Raw genomic sequence first — 25,460 nt, 5'->3', positions numbered from 1 at the left:
CCCAGGCTCTTGCTGGCCTCTCCTGGATTCCTGGGGTCTCTGGGCAGAAAGAGAACTGAGCAGATCTGACCTGTTGACCCTAGAGCTCAGTGGTCATCAGCAAGGCTGTCTTGACCAGATGCCTGCAGAGTCTGTATCCCAGTCTGAGACAGATGGCCTCGGTGGCTGTAAATGTCCCGGGCCCCTCCTGGGGGTCCTCGTCCAACCCCTCTCAACCCCACAGGGAGTTCTAGAGGAGATGTACCCTGGATGAGGTCTGAGGTTCCTGAGTGGCCGCCATCGGGCCTCACCCTCTGCAGTCCCCTCGCCAGGGGTGGGGGAGACGCTGCCCGCAACCGCAGGAAGCAGCAGGTCTATTTTTAACTTCCTGTCCCTGTCCCGCGCCCAGGGGTCCGGACCCTTGGTTCTGGGGATTGGGTTTCAGGCCTCACCTTCTGGCTTAATGGCCCAGGTAATCCAACCAGGCTGAAACAGAGCCGCTCGCCAAGGCGCTCGGCAGTGGGGGCGGGTCAGGCAAAAATAACCTTAGACGGGACAACAGGAGAGCCGGGCTCCACTTAGGTGTCCCCAGCCCACATTCCTGCTCTGGCACCCTTTGACTCTGGACATTTTTTCTTTTTAATTGCATAATCAAAGAATTTACTTGGGGAAGTAATCTGGAAATTTTCCACTAAGGCATGAAGGACTGTTATTAATATAACCAGGCCATGTGTAATAAATATTGATACATAATAATATATTATAACATAAGGCATATATACTAAGGTGGGGAGGTGAAGAAGAAGGCCAGGTCTTGACACTGTCCCCTTTCTGCCCTGATTGACAGGCAGGGCTGCTCTTAACCCCTTCCTGCCGTTCCTCAGCCAGGTCTCCCCTCCCCCAGGCTGTGGCGCAGGGACACTCCCGAGCCAGGATCTGCTGCGATGTCCCCTTCGCCTTGGGAATTCCTCCGCTGACATGCCTGGGAAATGTCAGTGTGAAAACTAAGCATCAGCCCTTGATTTCCAAGGAGAGGAGACTAGAGAAAGGACAGATGGGGGCTAGAGCTCAGAGATGTCAGGAGGCACGTGCTGGCACCCAGGGAGCCCCCAGAGCAGACCCGACCGTGGCAGGTGTGTGGGTGTCTGTCCTCATCCCGGGCATTGAACCACCGACACAGGAGGAAAGGTGAGCTTGCAGCGAACTCTGAGTCTTCACCCGAAACACGTCCGGTCGATACTATTATTTACTGCCCCATCGCCAGCCCCGCCCGCCTCCGGATCCCGCACCTGCGGCTGTCATGCACCCGGGGCCGCCAATGTTTCTCAACGACCCCGGGCAGACCGACCGGCTTGGCAGCCTCCTGTGAGGGATGGGTCCAGTGGGTCGCACGTGCCCATCTGGAAGCTTGTCTGGCATGCCGAGGGTGTTTAATATTTACTGAGTCCTAGTGTAACATCCGCCCCTGGAGGGTGCTCCCTGCCCTGGCGGTTGTGACACTGGGCCAGACATGCAACCTGATTTCACCATCCGGAGGCTGCATTGCTGACCCTGGAGTGGCCACCACGCCGGCTCCGAGTGGCCGCCACACCTGCTCCGTGGGACCTCAGACAGGCGCACAGGGCACAGAGCTTCCCCGGGAGACCATGCTTTCAGGCACAGCTGGAGACCAAGGGCAGGGAAGCCTCCAGGTAGATGGAAGTGGGGCTGGCCAGGGTGCGCACCCGCTGGGGACCGTGGGGCCCCGGGAGCTGGCAGGTGAGCGGGGCTCCTGAAGCCCCACCTCCTAGTGGCGTGCCCACTGCACCTGCCTCCCTGCCCACCTGCTGGGGGCCCTGCTGCTGCTGCTAAGTCTCGTCAGTCGTGTCCGACTGTGCGCGACCCCCATAGACGGCAGCCCAACAGGCTCCTCTGTCCCTGGGATTCTCCAGGCAAGCGTACTGGAGTGGGTTGCTATTGCCTTCTCCCGCCGGGGGCCCTAGCCTGTCTGAAACCTGCTTCTCTTGAGGCTACAATCCTGCCTGTCCCTGCCGGCCTGGAGATACCAACTTTGCGGAGGCTGTGTGCTAAGAGGTGGGTGACAGGGCATCCGGGAGGGTGGGAGAGCGAGGCACAGAGCCCCTTCCTGGGCTGTGCAAAGTGTCACTGGACGTACAGTGTGTGGATAACAGCGACAGCAGGTGCAGGGGTGAGCGCTACTGATGTGACAGGCTTATGCCAGGGCTCCATGCACGTTACCTGGTCAAGCACGGCCTGAATGGAGGAGGCTTCCCTGGTCGACCTATTGAAATTCATTATCCGGCCTTTGTTTTTTCTGGGCTCTAGGTACTATCCGATTATAACTTTTCAATTGGAGTATAGTTGTTGTGGGCTTTCCAGGTGGCTCAATGATAAAGAATCCCCTGCCAATGCAGGAGACGCAGGTTCCATCCCTGGGTCGGAAGGACCTTCTGCAGCAGGAAATGGCAACCCACTCCAGTGTTCTTGCCTGGGAAATCCCATGGACAGAGGAGCCTGGAGGCAAAAGAGTCCGCTGGGCTAAGTCGTGCTAAGACATGACCTAGCAACTAAACAACGAAAATAAATAGTTGCTGTATGATATAAATGATGTATGCACTTTAAAAAATCACCGTATTAACTCCAGCATATATACAGCACTTACTCTTTCCTGGGAGCTGCTTGAATCTCTTTACATTTACTCACTCTCACAGCAACCCTTCCTCTGGTCCTCATTTTACAGATGGCAGGGCAGCTCACAGGGTGGAGGTTTTGTCACTGTTTTGGTCACTGTGCTAGTCCCGGCTCCTGGAATGGCATCTGTGCGTAATAGGAGCTCAGTAAATATTTCCCGAGTGAATGACTATCTCATGACAACTCTGTGGGACGTGCCGTCTCATCATCCCTCTTTTACAGATGGCAAAACTGAGGCTCCAGCAGATTAAGTACCCGTGATCTCTGGGGTTAGGATTTGGACATGGGCAGCTGACCAGGAGCTGTGTCCCAAGAGATGATATGAGTTTCTAGCTTGGCGAGGCCCCGAGGTTTCCAGGGTGGGGTTCCAGATCCTTCTTTCCCACACCATCCTTGGGACGGAGTTCTCAGCATGCCTGGGCAAGGCTTGGATCTGAACCTCTGGCACGCTGGTTTGTGATGTGGCATCCACGCTGGGGAAGCACGGGGCTCGGGGCTTGGTCCCCGTCAGCAGGGGGGCAGGACAGCGCTCCTGAGTCGACCGCAGGTCTCTGTGACCGTCCATGGAGCGGGCAGCGTCCTGACTAGACTGGAAAGGCAGCCCAGCACCCTGCCAGCCCTTGCGGGGACCACGGCTCATTGGTGGCCCAGTGGCCTGCTCCCAGGCCTGGTGAAGGAGCTGGAGCTCTGTCCTGCTGGCCTCCTGCCTGCTCTCCGGACCCCAAGTCCCGAACCCATTCTCTGAGGACCTTGAGCCTCCAAGATTAGGCCTCTGGCCCCTTGGCTCCCATCAAGGTGCCTGGCTCAGAGAAAGCCCCACTTAGGGTGGCTGTGCACGTCACTATTTATTCAAAGCCTTTAGCAAGCGCCGGGCAACAGCGGATGCTCAGCGTGTACCCTTCTGCTGCGTCTTATCACTCGGCTCCCTGGGCCGTCGGGGGGATGGTGTCGGTGAATCCAGCGGCCCAGGAGCTGCGGGCTAGGGCTTCATTTTCTCTGCTCTGTGGAAATCTTAGTTGTCACTGTTAAGGTCTTTGAAGCTGGAACTTTGCTAGGACCTGACGCTCTCCTCCCCACACCCGTCCCGGGGTCCCCAAGGCAGGTAGGGCCCAAGATGCAGCACCTCCCAGCATCTTCCCGCCTCTGCTTCAGTCAAGCCTTGCCCTGCGGGACCACCGCCCCCATCACACACGACTCCGCCGGCTCCTCTCCACCCTTGCTCAGTCTGTCCGCTCACCTGGAACACCCTTCTTGGGGGTGGAGGTACCTGTGTTCCTGCTCTTCCTTCAGGGTCCAGCCAAGGGCCCTTGACATGTGGCATTTCCCTTGTTCAGCTTAGTTCAGTATTTACAGAGCCCCTGCTGTCTTCCAGGCTGTGTTACAGGGAAGGATACAGATAGGATACCATTACTTTAACAGTAATGGACATCTATTAAGCACCTACTAACTGACCCCACCCTGCCAAACCTTTGACTTGGTATCTGGGAGAATTCTTAGCATTACCCTCTGATTCAGGTTCTGCTGTATTCCCCATTTTACAGATGAAAAAAACTGAGGCTCGGATAGTGTATTAGTGTAGAAGTGAAGTTGCTTTGACACAGAAACCTCCCAAGATACAGAGTCTTAGATGAGACCAGTTGCTCCTCCCTCCTTCTCCTGAGCGCGTGGAGCCGGTGGATGGTCTGCTCCAGGGGCGGCCTCTCCCAGCTCTTGTTGCTCAGCGGTCCCCTGAGTGGGTCCCAGTGCACGGGGCTGGAGCCTGCTGCTCAGCGCACCGAGAAAGCCCAGGAAGGGGGAGAAGTTCTCTTTCAGGGGGAGGGATGTGTTGGCTAATCCAGGCTTGGGAAAGCGTTATGCCTCAGAATGCCTGTGGATGCATGTGTGTGCGTGTTCATGCGTGTGGCAATTTGTCACTCCAGCTCTCGCCAGACTACATGAATAAAGAGCAGGGCTGGGGAGACACCCCAGAGGAAAACTGAGGCACTGTTAACAGAGGGAGGGGGGTGGATGCTGGGCCGCCAAAGCCAACAGGTGCCCGGCCTGGGAACGCCACTGGACTACGGTTTGGTCTTCATGCTGCTTTGCCTGCACAGAGCTTGCTGAAGAGCGCAGACAGACAGACAGCATTGGCATTCAGGCTGCTGGATTGTATTGCCCACTCTAGGCTAATTTCTCATATCAGGTTCATCTTCAAATTCAAGCGCTCATTTTGCAGATGAGGAAGCTGAGTCCCAGGGAGTCTTGACAACCTTCTTGAGACCATGCAGCTTGGGGGCAGGACTCAGCGAGGTCTCCTGACTGCCTGGGGCTCTGGCCACCATTCCCGAAGGGCTTGTCTCCGAGAAGGGCCATGCCCAGACCCCCACCCTGATCCCCCCCATCCTTCTCACAGAAAGTCCGTCCACAGGAACTCAGTGAGATCTCGGATGCCTGCGAAATCCTCCAAGACATACGGCACGCTGAGGAAGGGGTGCGTCTGTTCAGACCCCAAGCCCCAGCAAGTGAAGAAGATCTTCGAAGCACTGAAGAGGGGGCTCAAGTAAGGAGGCAGCATGCTGCCCGTTGCATCCTTTGGCCTCGTCCGCTCGCTCCTCTCTGCCTCTCCCTAGGCGTCGGGGGTGGGTCTTGTCTGTGCGCGGCCACAGAGTGAGCTCCTGGTTATCCGTTTAGTCAACAAGCATGTCCTGGGTGCAGCCACATGCTCGGCCCCTTCCTTGGGCGCCGGGATGAGGGAATAATGGCAGGGGCCCTGTTGCCATGGAGAACACCCACGGCGGGCAGGGCCGATGGCCATAAAGGAGTAATGTGTTCAACACCGTAACTTCCACGCACCCTGAGGGCAGTGAGGAGTGGGCGTGGTGGAGAGGCAGCACCTGGAGGGCCTGCACGCAGGGTGGTCCGGAGGCCTCCCTGAGGATGTCCTGGCTGTTTCTGAGAAGGACCCATGACGCTGGCCTCTGGGGGACAAACATCCCGGGCAGAGGGAAAGCACGTGCAAAGGCCCTGTGGTAGGAGCTTGCAGAGGAGCCAGAGGTCAGGGCCAGGGCGGCTGGGCTTGAGTGAAGGAGAGAATGACTGATTGACTGAGCAGAGGCTGGGACAGAGGAGTCAGTCACTTATTCCCCATATTTTTATTGGAGGCTTATCAAGTGCCAGCCGCAGAGTTCAGTTCAGTTCAGCCGCTCAGTCGTGTCTGACTCTTTGCGACCCCAGGGCCTGCAGCACACCAGGCCTCCCTGTCCATCACCATCTCCTGGAGTTTGCTCAAACTCATGTCCATTGAGTCGGTGATGCCATCCAACCATCTCATCTCTGTCGACCCCTTTTCCTCCTGCCTTCAGTCTTTCCCAGCCTCAGAGTCTTTTCAAATGAGTCAGTTCTTCGCATCAGGTGGCCAAAGTATTGGAGCTTCAGCCTCAGCATCAGTCCTTCCAGTGAATATTCAGGGCTGATTTCCTTTAGGATGGGCTGGTTTGGTCTCCTTGCAGTCCAAGGGACTCTCAAGAGTCTCATTGGCTGCAAAACACAATGTGAAAAGTCTCCCTCGGACCCATGGCTTTTTCTGTGTTTTCCAAAATAGGGGTTTGCTAAGACCCATTCTGGTCCCGGCCATCCAGACAGCAAGACAGCCAGCCTTTGTCTGTGAGGAAGGCGTGTACTCCCCCCTCCCTGCCCCCCACAGCTCCCATGGCTTGGGGGAGGATATTGGCCTCTGGAAGCCATCACCTGTTTTCAGATCTGGGTTCAGACTCTTCCCTGCCTTGTGGACCCTGTACTGGGTGGCTTCCGAGTCAGTTTGCCCATCTCTAAAATGGGTATAATAACAGCAGCTCCCTCCTGTTGGCAAGGCTGTTTGGGGAATTCCCGCTTGGCACAGTGCAGGGCACACAGTGTGTGGGATGCGGAGGCAGAGCGGGCGGGGGGCCGGGTTCTCGGTGGGGGGTCTGGCTCTGCCCTCTGACCCTTGAGCCTGCTGAGCACCCCACTTCTCCCCAGGCCCGGCCGTGGCTGCCTCCTCCGTGGAGCACCGCGCCCCTGCCCATTTCGTTCCTTCCTCTTCTCCTTCCCAAACTCCTCTCCCTCGCCCTCCCCGCAGGGAGCATCTGTGCGCCCAGCAGGCCGAGCTGGATTACCTGACGGGACGCCACAAGGACACTCGCAGGAATTCCAGGCTGGTGAGACCCCTCCCCAGCCCCTCCCAGCCGAGTGCCCGGGTTCACCCCCTTGCCTGCCTCGTGGGTGTGAACCTCAGTCTTGGGAACGCAGAGGCTGACAGAGTAGGCTTTATTTTTAATGAATGAACCTCACTTGGACCCAAAACAAAAAACAAAACTCCAGAAAAGCCCAATACCAAAAACAAACCAAAAGAAAAACGATGCCCCGTTAAATTTGATTTTCAGATAAATAACAAATCATTTTTCAGTGTAACTATGTCCCCTGCCATCTTCAGGACATAGTTACACTAAAAAAGAAACTTTATCCATCGTTCATTTGAAATTTAAATGGAACTGGCTGTCTTGTCATTTATCTGCTGGCATTTCCAGGACCCCCCCACGGGGGACCTGTGTCTCTCCAGCACTCAGGTTTTTTCCAGTCCTGGGGAGTCCCTCTCGGCCCCCTCGTCTCTATCTGGCTGCACTTGTCACACCTCCCTCTCCAACAGCTGCGGCTGTTCAGCTGTCTCTGTCTCTCCCTTTTAGAAGTAACTCTGAGGAAGGCGAGGCTTATGTAGAGGTCTGTATGTTTTAGCTGCTCCCATTTCATAGGTGGGTACACTGAGGCTGCGAAGGGGCCACCCAGAGGGATGAAGCACGTGGGGCCGGGTTCCCAGTCTCTGAGAAATTGCTGTACAGTTACTGTTCTTTCCAAAGCCTTGGGAACTTCCCCATTTCTTAATTTCTTACATAGGGTTTTCATCTCATAATCCCACATATACGATGTCACAGATGCACACCTAGGAAAGCAGACGCCCCTCTGGGGGGTGGTCAACCATCTTTTCCCTATTGCTTGACTGACCCCCCTCCCCGATCTTCTCTGTCCCATCCTGTTTAACCCTTGAGGATCATCTAGTATTTATCTTTCCATATTTTCCTCCCTCGCCACCTTACTGCAAGTACGCAGACTGTGTATATATAGAGGGATCTGTAAGGGTCACCTTACAAAGTGAAGTCACAACCTGCAAACTCTCCCGTCTTACTTCTTTTCGTTGGTGGTCGCCAACTTTGTGGAAATTTGTCCAGGCTCAGATACAGTGACCCTAACCCACGTGGGCAAGGCAGGGCCTGTTTTGGAAATAACTTTTACGTGATCACAGGCACACCCATCGTGGGCACACTGTTTGTGGCTGCTTTTCACGCTCCAGAGGCAGGAACCATGTGGCAGGCCCAAGCTGCGCTATGTACTCTCTGGCCCTTTGCACAGAGACCCCCTCACCCTGACAATAGATTCTTTTCACTGGCTGTACCATGGCGCCTGGCGGGGATGGCCCAGGCTCCTTCCATCTGAACTCCTGGTGCTGCCGGCTGCCTCTTCCGAGTCTCTGGTCGTGGCTGACGTCGCCCCTTAAATAAGCAAATCACAGTGGTTCCCCTCTCGTTGAGTTTGCACCGTCCTAACAACGCTGTGGGGTAGGCGCGATGGTGTCTCCTCTTTCAAAAGGAGATGGAGGCTCAGAGAGGCAGAGAAGCTTGCCTGGGACACACAGCTGGCACGTAGAGTCAGGCCTTAGCTGGCTCCCCCAAAGCCCATGTGTTCGCTCATTCTTCCTGCCCGGCCTGGACCGCAGCTTGCTGACTGCAGGCCTTGGAGGACGGAGCGGCCGCTGGCTTTTTGTCCTCTGAGCTCGGGCGCCCCTGGGATGGAGGCTCACGGGTCTTGGAGGAACGCTGGAGCCCTGACACCTCCCCCTCCAACAGGCTTTCTATTACGATCTGGACAAGGTGAGGGAAACTTCTCTCCGCATGGGGTAAGCAAGGCGGGCCGCGGCTAGGCTTGGCTGGATGGGAATAATGTCTTCGTGGGTCTTCCATCCCCCGGCCATCCTATGGGAGGAATACTTGGGTTTCCTCCCCACTTGACAGATGGGGAAACTGAGGCTCGGCGATGAGCCTTCCTTAGGGATTGTGAGGGGCTGGCCTGACTTCGAGCCCAGCTCTGTGTCAGGACCTGCAGGAGAGTGGTGTGGGCTTGGGGTGGGGGGTGGCCCAGGCTCCTTTTAAAGCACCTTCTCTTCTTCTGGGAGAAGCAAACACGCTCAGTGGAGAGGCACATTCGGAAGATGGAGTTTCACATCAGCAAGGTCAGCCTGGTTTCGGGGGCGCCTCTCTGCTTGAGGGGGGGACCTCTGTGCCGTCAGTGGAGGAAGGCTCTCTGGGTGCCAGGTGGCTGCAGAAAGCCAAGGGGGTGCAGAGACCGTGGGGGCTGAGCCCAGAGGTGGGGATCAGGGGATGGGGTTAGAGGGCCGAGTGATGAGTCCAACCACCCGGTTGTACGGACGGGGCTGTAGAGGCCCGGAGAGGGACGCGATGGGCTCAAGGTCACACAGCAAGTCCCTCAAGCTTTATGTGGGCAAACCCCTCCATGAACTCGCTCTGCTCCCTGGGAGCCCCGCGGGTGGACGGAACATCACACACGCAGCTTCCCTGTTTGACCGCTGAAAACCGCATCCACCCATCCCGCTCACTAGTTTTTATCGTGCCTGAGCTGTGCGCCAGCCGCTGCCAGGTGCTGGGGATGCGGAGTGCATGGGACAGACGCGGTCCCTGCCCGCGAGGGCGCACGTGCGCTGGGGGCGGGGCCAGCACGACGTGGGGTGTGGCCTCCTGAGGGGCTGGGTGGGGAGACAGTCCCGGTGCGTGCGCCCGCAGGTGGACGAGCTCTATGAGGGCTACTGCATCCAGTGCCGCCTGCGCGACGGCGCCTCCAGCATGCAGCGGGCCTTCTCCCGGCGCCCGCCCAGCCGCGCCTCCAGGGAGAGCCTGCAGGAGCTGGGCCGCAGCCTGCAGGAATGCGCCGAGGTGGGTGGCGGAGGGCCGGTGTGGGGGCTCACGGGGCTCTGAGGCAGCCTCTGCCTCTGCCCCCGGGGGTGGGGGGTCTCTGTCTGGCAGGGTCCGTGCCTGCCCCGTGGTCCATCCCAGGGCAGGCGGTGAGCCGCCTCCTGTGGGGCTTTGCAGGACATGTGGCTTATCGAGGGGGCCCTGGAGGTTCACCTGGGCGAGTTCCGCGTCAGGATGAAAGGTGACAGGGCTGGGCTGGGGTGGGGGCAGTCTAGGTGGAGCCTCGGGCCTTCTCCGGGACCTGGGGCTTGTGCTGAGGGTGGGGGGTGATGGTCAGAACCCCAGGGTTCCAGGCCCAGCCCGGGTTTCCACTCCTGTGACTTGTGACCTCGGGCAAGTCCCGCCCGCTCTCTGAGTTGAAAGTGAGGGCCCTGGTCTGCCCCTTGTCATCCTGATGGCTTAGCTCACTGCCCATCCCCCCGAAGCTGATGACCCCCAGTGTGGCGGGGGGCTCCCCGCTTGAGGGCCTGTGACCCACGGGGTAAGGACAGTGGACAGCGGAGAGACGAGCCCGTCTCTGTGTTCCAGGCTTGGTGGGCTACGCACGTCTTTGTCCTGGAGACCAGTACGAGGTACGCCCGCCCTCTGGGATCCGTCCTCAGGGCTCCCCGCCAGGCCTTCGGAAGTGGGGTTTCTGGGAACCAGGGTCTCCGCTGGGTTCCTGTCCCCCGCCCCAGTTGGCAGGGAGGGCCCCCAGGGGGTGGCAAAGGGGCGCGGCTGACCGCTCCTTTCTCGGCCCTGGCGCACAGGTGCTCCTGCGTCTGGGCCGCCAACGCTGGAAGCTGCGGGGCCGCATCGAGTCGGACGACAGCCAGACCTGGGACGAGGAGGAGAAGGCCTTCATCCCCACCCTGCACGAGAACTTCGAGATCAAGGTGGGTGGGGCCGGGGGGCGGAGGGCGGAGGGGGAGGGAGTGGGGGCGCGGCGCCCACACCCACCGCTTCGCCCTCCCCCAGGTGACGGAGCTGCGCGGCCTGAGCTCGCTGGCGGTGGGCGCGGTGACCTGCGACATTACCGACTTCTTCACCACCCGGCCGCAGGTCATCGTGGTGGACATCACAGAGCTGGGCACCATCAAGCTGCAGCTGGAGGTGCTGTGGAAGTGAGTGCGGGCGGCCGCTTCCCCGCTGCCCCTCCGGAGGGGTGGGGGGTGGGCGGGGGTGGTGGGGGCAGGGGCCTAGGGAGAGTGGGGTCGGCCCCAAACCCGCCCCATCCAGGACCGCGGAGAGACCTCTCCGGCTCCCCCTGGTGGCCTGACCTCACCCCAGCATCCGCCCGGGGCGGCCCGCCCTCAGGCTGCCACCTAGACAAGCAGGGGCTCAGACCAGACCCCTTTCTGCAGCCCTGTCCATGCTGCGGCCTGACCCCCGCCCCGCGTTTAAATTCTCTTTTTTTTCACTTTTGAATTAGTGGCTATTAAAGACCGGGGCCGGCCAGGACCCTTTATGGCAGCCTCCTGGGCTGGATTCCCAGGAGAAACCCACCTCTGCCTTCCTACACCCACCATCTCCTTACCTGCTGACCCCAGCGCCCACCAGGCACAGGGGTGAGCGGTCACCCTGCGGTCCCCCTGGGCCACCGCCACGGATGGGGGACGCTCGTGGGAAGCACCCCGGCCTAGTGTGGGGCTTTCCACTGAGCATCCCATCCTGGTGGTTTCCACAGGTTTTGGTTTTTGGTAGCAGAGATCTTTTTTTTTTAATCACCAAATGAAACCTTGTGTTTCGAGGAAATTCCCTTCTCCTGACTCCCCAGAGCAGGTGCTGCAGGAGCAGAGGGGCAGACACACGCTTCCTCTACTCTGGTGCCCGTTCTGACCAGTTGGGGCCAGTCTGTCTTTTCTCCCTGGGGGTGAACTGGGTGGACTTGGAGGAATGACACCCCCGCTTCAGTGCCTGCATTTGTCTAGTGGGGGTGAGCACACCGCTCAAGCGGTCAGGGCAGGGGGTGGCCCTGCAGCGCCCTGCAACCCCAGGTCGGGAAGGTCCAAGGACCCAGGCGTCCAGCTGGCCCATAAGTGCCCTGGGCGGGCAGGACAGGCATCCAGGCAGGGCCCCTGGGCTGTGGGCCCTCGTGGCTGAGCTGGGCTCTAGACGCTGTGAGCAGGGCCAGCGTGCAGACAGGCAAGCCGGTGTCCACGAGGCAGGGAGGGCTGACCCAGCCCTGGCAGCTCCAAGGACAGGCAAGGGCCTGGCTGGAGCGTCGCTTCGCGTGCTTCCCCCGCAGGTCTGTACCTTCCCCCGGGACTGTGACGGGAGCCCCCTGACCCGGGAGGAACCTGTGGGGGGCGGTGATGTGGTTTACGCAGAAGATGGCAGCTCTGAGTGTCCGCTGCTGCTCTGCTGAGCTTCTCAAAGGGCCTCCAAAGGGGGGTCATTCATCGGCCCCTCCAAAGGGGCCAATCGCTGCCCCTCCCCATTTGGCTAAGGACCCTCGGGGCAATGGATATCTGAGACGTTTCAGGGAGGCTTCAGAGGGGGGACCTGGAGTCCCTCCACTGTGCCTGTCCACGCCCTCCCACACTGAGCCTCTGTCTCAAGTCCCCTGGTCCTGTCTGTGGTCCGATGTCCTCCGGCCGTCGATGACACCCTGGCCTCTGCTCTCCTCCAGCCCATTTGATACCGAGAGCTTCCTGGTGTCACCCAGCCCCCCGGGCAAGTTCTCCATAGGCAGCAGGAAGGGCTCCTTGTACAACTGGACACCCCCAAACACCCCCAGCTTCCGGGAGAGATACTACCTGGTGAGTGAGCCTCCCTGGGTGGGGATGTGGTGGGCGGGCTGGGATTGGGGGTGGGGGGTGTGACTCCCCAGGGGTCAGCACATGGTCAGCACGTGCACCTCCAGCTGCAGCAAGCTTTGGGCTCAGCCTTCCTTGTTTGGGGGTGTTTTGGGGTACCTTTTCTTTTTCACTGCCTGCCCTCTGTTCTGCGGCCTCTGGATTCGGTTCTGGCCTTGACTGGGTGGGGTTCTCCAGATGGTTCTGCCACCCCGGCCACAGCCTCGGGCTCGTTTGTTTCGCACTTGGAACGTGTTTCCAGTAGGTAATAGATTGACTTCGTTTGTGGTGAGATAGATACCTCTTTCCTGTGACCTCCAGGGGCCTGGGTCCCCTCCTTAGCGCCCCTACTCTTCTCAGCTTCCTCCGTGGTCCTCCAGAGAGGCTCTGGGCCATCTGGGAGCAGATGCAGCCTCTCTAGCCTGTGTCCCTCAGCAGCCCTTGCCCTGGTGACGCCCTGGAGACCTTCTCTGTCATGTTGGCGCCATGCAGCATCTCGTACTTGGCTAAAAACTGCACTTAACAAGATACTGAGGCTCAGTTTTTGCTGTTACCAACAAGCGGGCAGTAAACGACCTGGTACACACGTCACCCTGTGTGTGTCGATGCCCAGGGAGGGTCCAGGCATGCGGAGCGGGACCACCCTGTCGCCCTCCTCTGGACCTTAGGTGGGGAAGGCAGCTTTAGATGAGCCAGGCAGCTTGTGCATTTAAAGGAAACTGGTTGTCCAGCCAGGGTGGTCCCAGCGTACTTTGCTTACAAAGTCATTTACGGTCAAGAGCATGGACTCTGAAGCCAGATGGCCTGGGCTCCAAATTCTATCTATCTCTGCCTTTCATCTGCCGTGTGACCTTGAGCAAGTCACTCAACCTCTCTGAACTTCTGTTTCTGTATCGGAGAAATGAAACTAACAGCTCTGCCCCTACGGGGCTTTGTGAGGGTTAAATAAGTGACTTTGTAAATGAGGAATGCTCTCTGGAATGCCTGGCAGTTACAGGTGGTGCTGTAGGAACGTCAGCCATTGGTCTGGTTGATGAGGGGGAGGGCACAGCAGAGGGGGTCAGAGTTCGTGTATGCTGGCCTGGATTAAAATGCCCGCACATCCATCCTTCCTCGCGCGCACCTCGCTTCTCCGGGGGCAGAAGTGTGCCACCCTCAGGGAGGTGTGGTGAGGCTTCACTGCGAGCTGACTCGGGAGCTGGGGCTGGAAAGGAGCGAGTGAGCGGGGTACGGGGGGCCTGGCTCTCACCGGCGCTTCCGGGTGCTAGGCGCCTTGGCGGACCCCGGTCATCCTGCGGCTGTGGGTATACAGAGCAGACGTCTGGGGCCACCCTCGGGGGTCTGACTCTGATCCCCAGGGCAGCTGCTGAGGCTGGCCGGCCTGTCTGTCTGTCTGTCTCCAGTCTGTCCTGCAGCCGCGGGCACAGCAGGCCTTGCTGCTGGACAGGCCGAGGGCCCCCTCTGTCCTCAGCTGCCTGTCCGACGGCGACCTTCGGGGCCCCGGCCTGCGGAGCCGCAGTCAGGAGCTGCCCGAGATGGACTCCTTCAGCTCCGAGGACCCCCGAGACACGGAGACCAGCACATCGGCATCCACTTCAGACGTGGGCTTCCTACCCTCGGCCATGGGCCCCAATACCTCCATCGAAGAGGAGGCCCAAGAGGAACCCCCGCCCCTGGGCCTCCTGCCGGACATGCTGCACCTGGCGGAGGGTTCGTTCGTGGAGCAGCCGGGCTGGAGAGACTTGGGGGTGGGAACCCCCGACCTGTCACGGGGCTCCCCCTTCCACAACGACGCGCTCCCGGGGAGCCAGGGAGGCCCCGACGAAGGAGACCCCAAGGACACGGCAAGTGGGCCTGGGCTGCCCCTCGAGAGGCCTCTGCAGGAGGTGCTGGACCTACTGAGGTCTGTGGACCCTGCCCCGCCGCAGCTCCGGGAGCTGGAGTACCAGATCCTTGCCTTCAGGGACCGGCTGAAGGTATGTGGGCTCTCTGCAGGGGGCACGCCCTGATGGTGCCCTGACTGGCAGTGGGACAGGGAGCCTGGCATGTTAGGGAAAAACTGAAATAAACTTTTGGCCCACACAGTACTTAGGTTTGGTGAATTTGCTGTTTGAAACAGCCCCCGAGGGCTGGGCTGAGATGCTGGTCAGTGTTGCTGATGCACCTTGTGGAGGAAGTCTGTGTGCTGGATAAGTCTTGTTCAGCCTTGGCTGAGCAGCCTTTGAGCTCGGTGTTAAGTCAGTGATCAGCCTTTGCTGAGCAGGCTTTGAGCTCGGTGTTAAGTCAGCGGTGTGTCTATTAAGTGAGACGCCTTTAAGCAGACACAGGCACCCCAGGGGGCACCGTGGGAAAGGATCTGCCTGCCAGCACAGGAGACACAAGAGACGCGGGTTCCATCCCTGGGTTGGGAGGATTCCCTGGAGAAGGAAACGGCAGCCCACACGAGTATTCTTGCCTGGAAAATTCCATGGACAGAGGAATCTGGCAGGCCACAGCCCTTGGGGTCACAGAGTCAAACACGACTGAGCACACGCGCGCACACACAGACACAGACAACAAGGTTCTGTGCTGACGGGCAGATAAAAAGCGTTGACCCGAGGCTCATGGCCTCTGCATTTCCCGTGCAAGCAGACTGGTTCAGTTTCAAATCCCAGGGGTCACGGTGACTTTATGCGCCGTAATTGCTGTGAATAACGGGGCCGTGTGTGTGTGTGCGCCTGTGCGTGTGTGCATACATACATGTGCACATGTTTTTTCCCCATCAAGCAAGGAAACATCTGCAAGCAGCCTTATTCTTATCTTGTTGCTCAAGATGTTCTCCCTGGGTCAACCTTCAGGAGCCCAGTTCTGACTCGTGGGGTCTGAGCCAGCCCCGTGCACTCTGTGGGACTCAGCCACAGGGGAGCGGCCCCTGCGAGGCTTTGATGACTTGACCCTTCCCGTCCCGCAGGCAAGGGCTGCCTCCAAAGTCCTCCCCTTCCACGCTTCCCTGGGAGAGGAGACATCTGCAATCCAGAGGCTTACCTGGTGGCCTTTGGCCCGAGTTGTTGGGCCTGACCCACTCTGTCTTAACAAAATAATTTATAATTAGTTGTCGATAGTTGAAAACTGGGCGGCTCCCCACAAAGTCGAGGTTTCTGGTTTTTCTTGGAAACGTTAACGGTCCGCCTCAGGCCCCACACCCCGGGTGGCAGGGCCCCTTGGGGAGGGCCCTGGGGACATGCCCCCCGGCCCGGGCGCCCCTGAGGTCTGGCTGTCAGTCCGTCCGTCTGCCCGCAGCCCCGCAGAGCTCGCCGGGAGCACGCATCCACTGAGAGCCTGATGGAGTGCATCCTGGAGAGCTTCTCCTTCCTCAACGCCCACATCGCCCCCCACGAGCTGGCCCTGTTTGGGGGCTCCCAGGGCCTGCGGTGAGTGCGCCCCTCCCAGCACTGACCTGGAGTCCAGCCTCGGGCCCAGCGGCCTGCCGGCCCCTCAGCCCCGACTCTGTGTTGGTTTCTTTATTATGGCCCTGGCCCTGCCTGGCATGTGACCAGCGGAGCAAACAAGGATCACTCAGCTAGCCTTGAGCGTCTGCCCTGAGCAGTGGGCTTTCTTTTTAAATCTTATAAAACGACGCCGGCACACGCAGTAGAACCTCAGACCTCTGCGGAGCAATCTCGCAGCCCCGCCCCCACGAGCATGGCAGGCACCCACAGCTCAGCAGCACAGAAGTACACGAATGGGTTACATTTCTCCCCACCTCTCGGGACCCCCCGGGGAGGGGGTGCCACGTCCACCCGCTCAGGGCTCGGGCTCAGCCCGTCATGGAGCAGACACGGTGCCGGGTGCGCTGGTGTCTTACTCAACCCCCCGGTGGCCCAAGCTTGGGGTTCCTGCCCCCACTTTCCGGACGAGTAAACTGAGGCTCTGGGAGGCAGACTCATCCAGAGTCCCAGAGCTAGGGATTCGTCTGAGCCCCAGGCTTCTGCACGCCCCGGAAAGTGGGCGGGGCGGGGCGGCCTTCCCAGCCCTGCTTTGTGAGAGCTGTCACTCCCATTTGCCGCGTCTCCGTTTCTTAGTTTTCTCCCCAGTTTACCTTCATCTTCCTGGGACCTGGAGTCGGCCCCCGTGATCAGAGCTCTCCAGGGAGGGAGGGTTTCCTCTGTCCTTGGAGGCAGCTGAATGCTAACGGACCAGTCACCCAGTTCTCACTTCCACTCAGAAAGGACAAGAGCCCACCTCCAACACCGCCGCTGAAAGCGCCGTCCAGGGAGCTCACGGCTGGCGCCCCAGAGCTCGACGTGCTGCTCACGGTTCACCTCCAGGTCTGCACAGCGCTGCTGCAGGTGGGCGAGGACCTGGGGGGGCGGGGCGGGGTGGAAGATTCAAGATGGGAGGGGTAAATAGTCCTGTGGTCCTCAGGCAGCCCAGGCCATAAACCGAAGGCAGTGGTGGTGACTCTTTAGGTGGCAGATGCTGGAGCTCCAATCCAAACTGGTTCAGAAGGAAATGATTTGGTTCACAGACTTGAAAGGCCCAGAGGTGGGCTTCAGGTCCAGCTGGATCCAGGGTTGCAAACAACATCACGATTGGGTCTCACCCTCTCTCGGCTCTGCTTGCCTGTGCTGGTTGGCCTCATGCTCTGGCAGGCTCCTGGCAGCTCCAGCCTGCATCCTGTCCTCTCAGCTGCTCTGGCGAGGAGGAATCCCCAGACGACAGGGCGCTACCGTGGGGATAGGAGGGACGGGGAAGGGGCAGATGGGGAAAGGGCGGGTGGGGGTCACGGGCATGGTAGCTGACCTCAGAGGGCATGTTCTGGGCTAACCTGGCACACCGTGGGCTGCTTCCCAGAAACTGGGCTCCCCTAACCTGTCGAGGATGGTCCAGGAGTGCCTTCTGGAAGAAGCTGCGCAGCAGAAGCAGGTTCTGGAGACGCTTTCCGTGCTTGACTTTGAGAAGGTCAGCAAAGCAATGTCCATTGAGGAGAGTAAGTACCTGCTGTCCGGCCGTGTGAATGGCAGGAAGTGATGAGGATGAAAGCCCGTGGCGGGTGGGGGGCTCCTCTCCCTTCCCGACACTTGTCAGTCAATGGCACCCAGGGGACGCGAGTGGGGAGTGTCTGGGCTGGGACCAGACCCACACCGTGGGGGCGGGAAGGGAGGCCAGCTAGCCTCGGTCAGCCGGGTGACCCTGGACGAGGGTCACTGCTCTGAGCAAACGAGTCGCTGCTCCGAGCCTCAGCTTCCCCATCTGTATAATGGGGAGGCCCCCGGGTAGGTGTCAATGAAGGAATCCCCAGCACACATTCAAGGCACACACGGCATGCTGCCCAACAGGGGCAGGGACCCCAGCCCCGTGGGACCTGCCCTTGTCCGTCAGGGGAGACTGGGAGCAGCAGTCCCGGGGGTGTCGTGGGGCCGGCAGGCGGTTACCAGATGAGGCTCAGGGCCAAAGCTGTTCGTCTCTGCAGGTGACGCCTGCGGGTGGGGAAGGGGCCTGCCTTAGGCCAGGCCGCGCCCCCCTCCCCAAGCCCTTGGGTCCCAGGGGCAGGGACCCCCGGGCCTCCTAGTTGCTCACTCTTCCCCCCATGCCGGACGGCTCTCTGAGCCCAGCCTTTCAGTCCTCCCACAGGCCACGCGGAGGAAGGGCTGCCTGAAGCTCTGGAGGGGCTGCACGGGGCCCGGTGCCACCCTGTCCTGCCCGGGGACGGCGCTGCTGGACCAGCTCAAGAAGACGTTCCTGCACAGAGTCAGGGGGAAATACCCGGGACAGCTAGAGACAGGTAGCCCCTCCCCTCCCCATGCTCCCTGGGCAACGCTGTGTGGAGCCCCTAGAGATAGGTAGCCCCTCCCCTCCCCATGCTCCCTGGGCAACGCTGTGTGGAGCCCCTAGAGATAGGTAGCCCCTCCCCTCCCCATGCTCCCTGGGCAACGCTGTGTGGAGCCCCAGGGTCTGGAGCATCACTACCACAGGCCTCCCTCTTGCCCCTTCCGTACCCGCCTCTGCTACAGATGCCCCCGCGGCATCGAAGGGAGGTGTCGCTCACTTGACCACCAAGCACCTCCTCTTCCCAGGGGAGGAGGGCGGAGCCAGTGAACCCCGGGAGCGGCCTGCGTCTGTCCGTGGGCTGGTGCTTCTGGGGACCGGTTGATTGCATAGCTTCCACCAGAACCTTAGAGAAGGGCCCCCGGGGAAGGTAGGCAGGACCCTATCTGCTCGACAGCAGCATCATGAATCTTGGCTGGACTCTTCCCTGGAACGTAGAGCTGTGGCACCTTTGTGTTGACCACTGAAGGGTGGCACGCGTACTCCGGGCAGTGGCTCTGGACCTCAAGCAGTTCTAACCACCCGCCCTGCCGCTGGGATTCAGACTGAGGGGCCTCAGCTGGAGTGTGTCCTCGTGGGAATGGGGGGTGCCCCAGAGATCCCGTGCGCAGCCGTCACGGAGCCTCCAGACCGACCTGGCTGGGCTCCCGGGGTGTCGCCCAGGGGTTGAGACCCCCGTCTCCCCCTCACCCTCTCTCTGTGTCGCCAGCCTGTCACAGGCTCCTGGAGCAGGTGGTCAGCTGCGGCGGGCTGCTGCCTGGAGCCGGGCTCCCTGAGGAACAGACCATCACCTGGTTCCAGTTTCACAGCTACCTGCGGAGGCAGAGCGTCTCTGACCTGGAGAAGCACTTCGCCCAGCTCACCAAGGAAGGTAGGGGCTGGGGCGGCGGGCCGGCGCCCCGTGTTGGGGACAGCCCATCGCGGAGCCCTCTGTCTCAGCTCTGCGAAGCCAGTTTTTCAGAATGCCTTTCCCCTCCAGCTGTTCTTTTGAGAACTAGATTTAATTACATTGCCTGTTGACTCCACATAGAAATGAGCTCCAAGGGCAGGAGGTTGTATGAAGCACAGCAGAGGTCGCAAGTGGACAGGAGGGTGTGCTGGGCTGGCCCGAGTCCCTGAAATAGGGACTGGCGTTGATTCATCTTCAGGGTGTATTTGACCCCTAGCTAGAACGCCTTCCTGGAGATTCCAGGAGGCCCCTTCGGGACTGGTTTGGGCGGGGCCTCGGTGGACCCGTCTTGGGATTTGCTCCTCCATAGCTGATGTTCAGCCTGCAGCTTCCTGGACCGGCCGCAGTCAGAGGGGACCCCAGCTGCCCCCTTCTGTCTCTTCCAGTAACGCTCGCGGAGGAGCTGCAGTGCAGGGCCCAGACCAGGACAGTCAGGAAGCTGCAGGGGAAGCGGCTGGGCCAGCTCCAGCCCTTGCCACAGACGCTGAGGGCCTGGGCGCTGCTCCAGCTGGATGGACCCCCCCGGGCCTGCAGAGCGGCCAGCGCCCGCCTGGCTGGCGCAGCCAGAAACAAGAGCTTTCGGGAAAAGGTGCGTGGGGCTGCCGGCGGCCTCTGTGGGCCTGCCGGCGGCCTCTGTGGGCCTGTGAGCCGGGGGCAGGTGGGCTTCATCTCGGAGAAGCGCAAGGCGGGTGATGGGGGTGCTGCGTTGGTGAGATGGTCCCGACAAGACCACAGTCTCATCCGTGGCCATCCTCACCACGGGCGGCCCCAGTCCCGGGGGCGGGGCCAGGGTTGCCATGGTCCCGACATGACCACAGTCTCATGCGTGGCCATCCTCATCACGGGCGGCCCCAGTCCCGGGGGCGGGGCCGGGGTTGCCAAGCTGTCATGACTGCGTGTCCCATGCGTACCAGCTCACTCAGCTCAGTGTTTCTACAGCCACGTTGTCTATTCGGTCTCTGAGATGTCACCTGCGTGTAGGGTGTTCCTTCTTCAGAATTCTGACAGTTGCCCTCCTTTACTTTCGACTAACAAATGTGGCTGGCTGGCTCGTTGTTTGGTTCACTAGAAAAACCAAGAGACGGGACCCCTCCGCCTTTTAGGTTCCTGGCCCTGTGACTATTCTAGATTTAGGGGACCAGCCCACCAGGGTCGGAGAAGGACAATACTGGGCAATACTTACCGTAGTCTTGGGCGCACCCAAGTGCCAGGCACATCCCCCATCCCCCCTGCTTCCTATGAGCCCCTAAAGCAATACTGCAAAGGAAGCACCAGCTTATTTTCCAGCTGGATGGACATGGCCATGGTCACGTGACCGATGGGGCGGGGTCAGAGCTATGACCGGAAGGAGTGATGAGATGCTTTTCCTTCCGGTGGCCTCACCAAAGCTCCCTGTGTTCAGTTCTTCTGCTGTCCCCCGTGGACAGCGGGTCTCTCTGATGTCGCATTTTATCTAGATGGTAGTTTCAGAATGCATTTTGTAAACATTAGATGAGTTTTCAAAAAAATATGTATTTGGCTGCACTGGGTCTTAGCTGTGGCATGTGGCATCCAGTTCCCTGATGGGGGATGGAACCCAGGCTCCCCGCATTGTGAGTGGAGTCGTAGCCACTGGACCCCCAGAGAAGTCCTAAGACCAGTGCTTGCAGATGAACCGAGTACCACAGCCTCCAACTCCATGCTGTGTACACAGGCTGTGAGCATACCGGAAGGCGGGCGGTGGGTGGTACCAAGGGTTATGCTCTCACCAGCCCCCCGTTCACAGCCACCTCATTTTCTAGGCCTTGCTCTTCTACACCAATGCCCTGACCGAAAATGATGCAAAACTCCAGCAAGCTGCGTGCGTGGCGCTAAGACATCTCCGGGTGAGTCTAAGCTGCCCTTGCTGGTGATGGAGAGAATCCTGGTTGTGATTAATGCTGAAGTTAGTGCATTTCAAAATGATTCCACTGGGACAAAAAAAAAAAAAAAAATCACTGCAGTGGAAAAGCACCGGAAAGAGCTGGCTGTAGAGAAACAGCCTCAGCTCTGCCAGCAGCCCTGTGGGCAGAGGCCCCTCAGCAGTGGCCTGGGGCACGTCCGCTCTGGCTCTGTGTGAGCAAGCAGGTAGCCCCAAGAGACTCACTTCTGTGCTCTTGGATTATATGGTTGAATAACCTCAGTTTTGTAGAAAAACAGCGGAGAGCTTCTCTGGTGGCTCAGGAGCAAAGAATCCACCTGCTAATGCAGGAGACATGGGGTTTGATCCCTGGTCCGGGAAGATCCCACATACCTCGAAGCAAGCAATTCTGTGCGCCGTAACTATCGAGGCTGTGCTCTAGAGCCCTGGACTCCCACCAGCGAGCCCACGTGCCACGTCTGCAGACGTCCACGTGCTCCAGAGCCCAGACTCCGCAGCAAGTCATTGCAGCGAGAGGCCCAGCACCACAGCCAAAGCGGCCCCGGCTCGTCGCAACTGGAGAAAAGCCTGTGCGGCAAGGAAGAGCCGGAACAGCCAAAATAAACGAAAAAAGTGTCAAACGCAGAAATGCAAGTTACTCATCCTTTTTTTTTGGTCACACCTCGAGGCACATGGGATTTTAGTTCCCCAACGAGGTTTCGAACCAGTGCCCCCTTAAGTGGAAGTGTGGAGCCCTGACCACCGACCCACAGGGAATTCCCCCAGTTATCCCTCTCTGTGCATAAAGTTTTAAAATTTATATGGAGTTCTGAATTACTTCCTTACGTTAGACTTAGCGCTCAGTGTTATCGCAGGGCCACAAAATATAAATAAAAAACAACAGCATATGTTTGGTTGCCCTGGGTCTCTGTGGCTGTGCCCGGGCTTTCTCTAGTTGTGACAAGTGCGGGCTCCTCTTTGTTGCAGAGCGTGGGCTTCTCCTCTCGTGCAGCAAAGGCTCTAGGCGCACAGGCTTCGGCTGTCGCAGCATGCTGGCTCAGTGGCTGTGGCCCACGGGGTGAGCTGCTCCGCAGCATGTGGGATCCTCCCGGACCAGGAATTGAACCCAGGTCCTCTGCATTGACAGGTGGATTCTTATCCAGTGAACCACCAGGGAAGCCCCTAAATGCTTTTGAGACTCTTGAGACAACACACCACTTTACACTCATTTGCGCAAAGATACAGATACGAGGGGGTGCTGGTTTTACTATTTGTAACTCTTATTTTAAAAAACTCATTGCCATTTTGCTAGATGAAAAATGCTCCGAACAGTCTAAATTATTTCTGGAAGGAACCAACAGGAAATTCTATGAGGTCCATCTGGTTATGATCAAATAACCAGGGAGTGGCCAGGAGGTCAGCGGGTGGGCAGCCGTGCCTGGACCAGGACACTGGTCACTCCTCTCCTGGTCTGACCTGGAGGGTGGGGTTGGGCGAGGCAGAGGAGGTAGAAAGGTTCAGAAGAAAGCAGGTCTTATTCCAACATGGGCCTTTCAGAAGGCGTCAGGGTGGAAAAGATGATGTTTGCCAAGGGCACTTCAGTGAACCCGAGGCCTCATGAGAAGCATGGAAGCCTTCAGAGAAGGAAGGGGCTGAGGTTGCAGAAGCCATGCTAGGGCTGGTCGTGCAGGGGTTTATGAAAGCGGACACTTGTTCCTTAAAATGTCCCCTGAGGGGTCTGTTTTCCCCCAACCTCGAACAGGGCGTGGAAAGCATCGATCAGATCGCCAGCCTGTGCCAGTCTGATGTGGAGGCCGTGCGTGCAGCCGCCCGGGAAACCACGCTGTCATTTGGTGAGGTCCAGCGTCCCGTACTCCCGACTGCGGGCAGGGGCTGGGGGGTGCCGGGGTCCATGGAGAGGTTGTGCTGGGGAGGCCACGGTCAGCTCCCCAGAGACGCAAACCCGCACACAGCACGGGCACCGCCAGCGACCCACTTCACCGTGCCTGGCGGGGGCAGGTTTCCTTCACGGTTGAGGAGGCAAGAGGCGCTCTGTTAACGTCTCAACCTGCCCCGTTTATGATCCGTGGGGACAAAGGCCAGATGTAAGGTGGGACTAAGGTTTGGCAGACCGTGCTGGACACAGGGGCGGGTCATAGGGTCCACGTGAGCCAGGCCCTCGGGCTCCAGTGGCCCCGGAGGCCCGGATGTCTGGAAGCACTGAGGCCACCATGGCTCACCAGAGTAGATGAGAGCGAGGTGGGGGGACAGTCCCCTGACAGACAACCTTGATATTTCAGGAGAGAAAGGTCGCTTGGCTTTTGAGAAGATGGACAGACTCTGCTCAGAACAGAGAGATGCGGCCTTTGGCCAGGAGGCAGATGTTGAAATCACAATCTTTTAAGAAGTCTCAGCTGATGGGCTCACATCCGGCGTCCCTGTCTGTGCTGTAGCCTGGCCCCAACACAGGGAGGGTTTTGGGAGGGTGCGGCGGGGGGGCAGGCTGAGCGCCCCCCGAAAAGCATCAACTGGCCGAGCTGCTTCCTGACCGTCCAGGCAGTTACGAAGCCCCGGGGCATACGTGGGACTTCCGTCCCGGGGCAGAGCAAGCACGGCACTTTGAGGGCTGCACTCCGGTCCGCCTTTGGCTTTGAGCATCTGCCTGACTTTCCGCAGGTTGCAGAGCCGGTCAGTGCCGGCTGGTCCTGCTATGGGGAGGCTGAGGCTGGGAGTCAGCAGGGCAGCTAGCTCGGCGCCATCTGGTTCCCTCAAGCCCGGGACTGAGGCGGCGAGTGGGCTGGCTGACCCTGCTAAGAAGGCGGTGTGGGTCGTGGGGCATGCGGGAGGGCCCAGCCAGGGTGTCCACTGTTCACTTCAGCCAGACACACAGCCCAGATGCCCGTGGAGCCGGGCGGCGGCCTGCCAACCACGGACCTTGATCTGTGGTTCTACGACACGAGTAAACAAGGACGTGGCCTCCGCCGAGAAGTCTGAGTGTCCTTTGCCTTGACCTTCACCAGTCAGAACAGAGGGGCTTCCCCGATGGCTCACTGGTAATGAATCTGCCTGCACTGCGGGAGACTCGGGGTTTGATCCCTGGGTCGGGAACATCCCCGGGAGGAGGAGATGGCAACCCGACTCCAGTGTTCTTGCCTGGAGAATTCCATGGACAGAGGAGCCTGGCGGGCTGCCGTCCATGGGGTCGCACAAGTGTGACGACCGAGCGCAATGAAGCACCAATCACAATGGGGTCTGAAGCAAGTCCACTCAGGGCTTGTTAAATACACTGCTGCAGAGGCCACGCGCTGGTCTGAAGAAAGATTTCAATGAACATCACATTTAAAGGAAGAAAACTAGTTTCCTATTTAAGTCTTAAGAAAACCCCAGAGTGTCCTGGGATGTTTCTGGGTTAATACAGAGGCACCCTGGGTTCTGGATGTGGAATCCACAGTGGAATTGGAAAGCTCTATAATTTAAACATGCTCATTTGCATTTCATGTATATATTTTGTGCTCTTTGGTTTAATTCAGTATTTATTGCCTTGCCGATATGTTGTTTTCTGAAATTTCAATAAAAATAACTTTTTATTGGTGTTTCACTCTACCTGAGACACGAGGAAGGCAGTGGTGGTTTTCTCAAATATCCTGAAGGAAGAAGCCACCCTCACCCCCCACCCCATTCCCCAGGGCCCTTTCCAACGTGACTTTCTGTGAAGTGGCTGCTCCCATACACGCGGCGGCAGCGGAGGGTGGTGGTGGGGCAGGGCGCCCCTTGGAGTCTCCCCAGGCACCCTGAGTCCTCTCTCCTTGGACACCAGGAAGCCATCCTTCTTGGGCCCTGGGCCCTGTCTAATTTCTGCTCAAGGTTACAAATTTGTTTTTCACACTGGCATCCCACCTTCTCAGGAAAGCTCAGCTGCCTTTGTTTGTACCTGAGACGACGGTGACGGTCCCCACTGTCCTTGCTGGGCGCGCGGGGGCCCCGTGACCACAGGCTGTCTGCCCTGCTAGGCTCCACGCTCTCACTGGGAGGCCACAGCACCCGCAGCTTACTCAGCAGCCAGCTTTGAAACAACCGTAAAACCTTAAAGGACGTAAGGGAACTCTCTGTACTATTTCCTCAACATTCTGCAAATCTGAAATTACTCCAGAAGAAGAAGTTAAAAGAAAAAACAACACCTTAGGGGAGAGTCCCGTTTGACTTCAGACTACATGAACCCATTCCCTGTGACAGCTCCATCAGTTCCCCGGCAAATGCGACTCGGGAAGGGGCTGAGGCGGTCCCCCAGCGAGGGCGCGCGTCAGGCTGAGCCGCTCTCCAAA

At 59.0% G+C, this 25,460-nt stretch overlaps 1 protein-coding gene across 3 annotated transcripts in view; it reads left to right on the top strand.

Moving 5' to 3' along the window:
* The window catches only part of RIPOR3 (RIPOR family member 3), a 76,161-nt gene extending 51,436 nt beyond the window's left edge, over nt 1–24,725 (top strand). For 2 of the 3 annotated variants that reach the window (XM_002692501.7, XM_059893081.1), the window contains exons 3-22: nt 5,063–5,209; nt 6,767–6,845; nt 8,586–8,609; nt 8,915–8,968; nt 9,537–9,686; nt 9,843–9,906; nt 10,254–10,297; nt 10,475–10,600; nt 10,683–10,828; nt 12,337–12,466; nt 13,906–14,478; nt 15,782–15,912; nt 16,707–16,830; nt 17,336–17,471; nt 18,105–18,266; nt 19,020–19,181; nt 19,646–19,848; nt 21,041–21,124; nt 22,901–22,991; nt 23,439–24,725. In XM_002692501.7, coding sequence (XP_002692547.1) covers nt 5,063–5,209; nt 6,767–6,845; nt 8,586–8,609; nt 8,915–8,968; nt 9,537–9,686; nt 9,843–9,906; nt 10,254–10,297; nt 10,475–10,600; nt 10,683–10,828; nt 12,337–12,466; nt 13,906–14,478; nt 15,782–15,912; nt 16,707–16,830; nt 17,336–17,471; nt 18,105–18,266; nt 19,020–19,181; nt 19,646–19,848; nt 21,041–21,124; nt 22,901–22,991; nt 23,439–23,542 — 2,734 coding nt within the window. In that variant the 3' untranslated portion in view covers nt 23,543–24,725. The remainder of the gene's footprint in view (nt 1–5,062; nt 5,210–6,766; nt 6,846–8,585; nt 8,610–8,914; nt 8,969–9,536; nt 9,687–9,842; nt 9,907–10,253; nt 10,298–10,474; nt 10,601–10,682; nt 10,829–12,336; nt 12,467–13,905; nt 14,479–15,781; nt 15,913–16,706; nt 16,831–17,335; nt 17,472–18,104; nt 18,267–19,019; nt 19,182–19,645; nt 19,849–21,040; nt 21,125–22,900; nt 22,992–23,438) is intronic. The other variant, XM_010811762.4, reaches the window with a different exon arrangement.
* The last annotated feature ends 735 nt before the right edge of the window (nt 24,726–25,460 follow it).

Source organism: Bos taurus, chromosome 13 (genome assembly GCF_002263795.3).
Source record: "Bos taurus isolate L1 Dominette 01449 registration number 42190680 breed Hereford chromosome 13, ARS-UCD2.0, whole genome shotgun sequence".
NCBI lineage: Eukaryota > Metazoa > Chordata > Mammalia > Artiodactyla > Bovidae > Bos > Bos taurus.
Note: the sequence above shows the minus strand (reverse complement) of the source record. Positions and strands in the feature narration are given on the sequence as shown.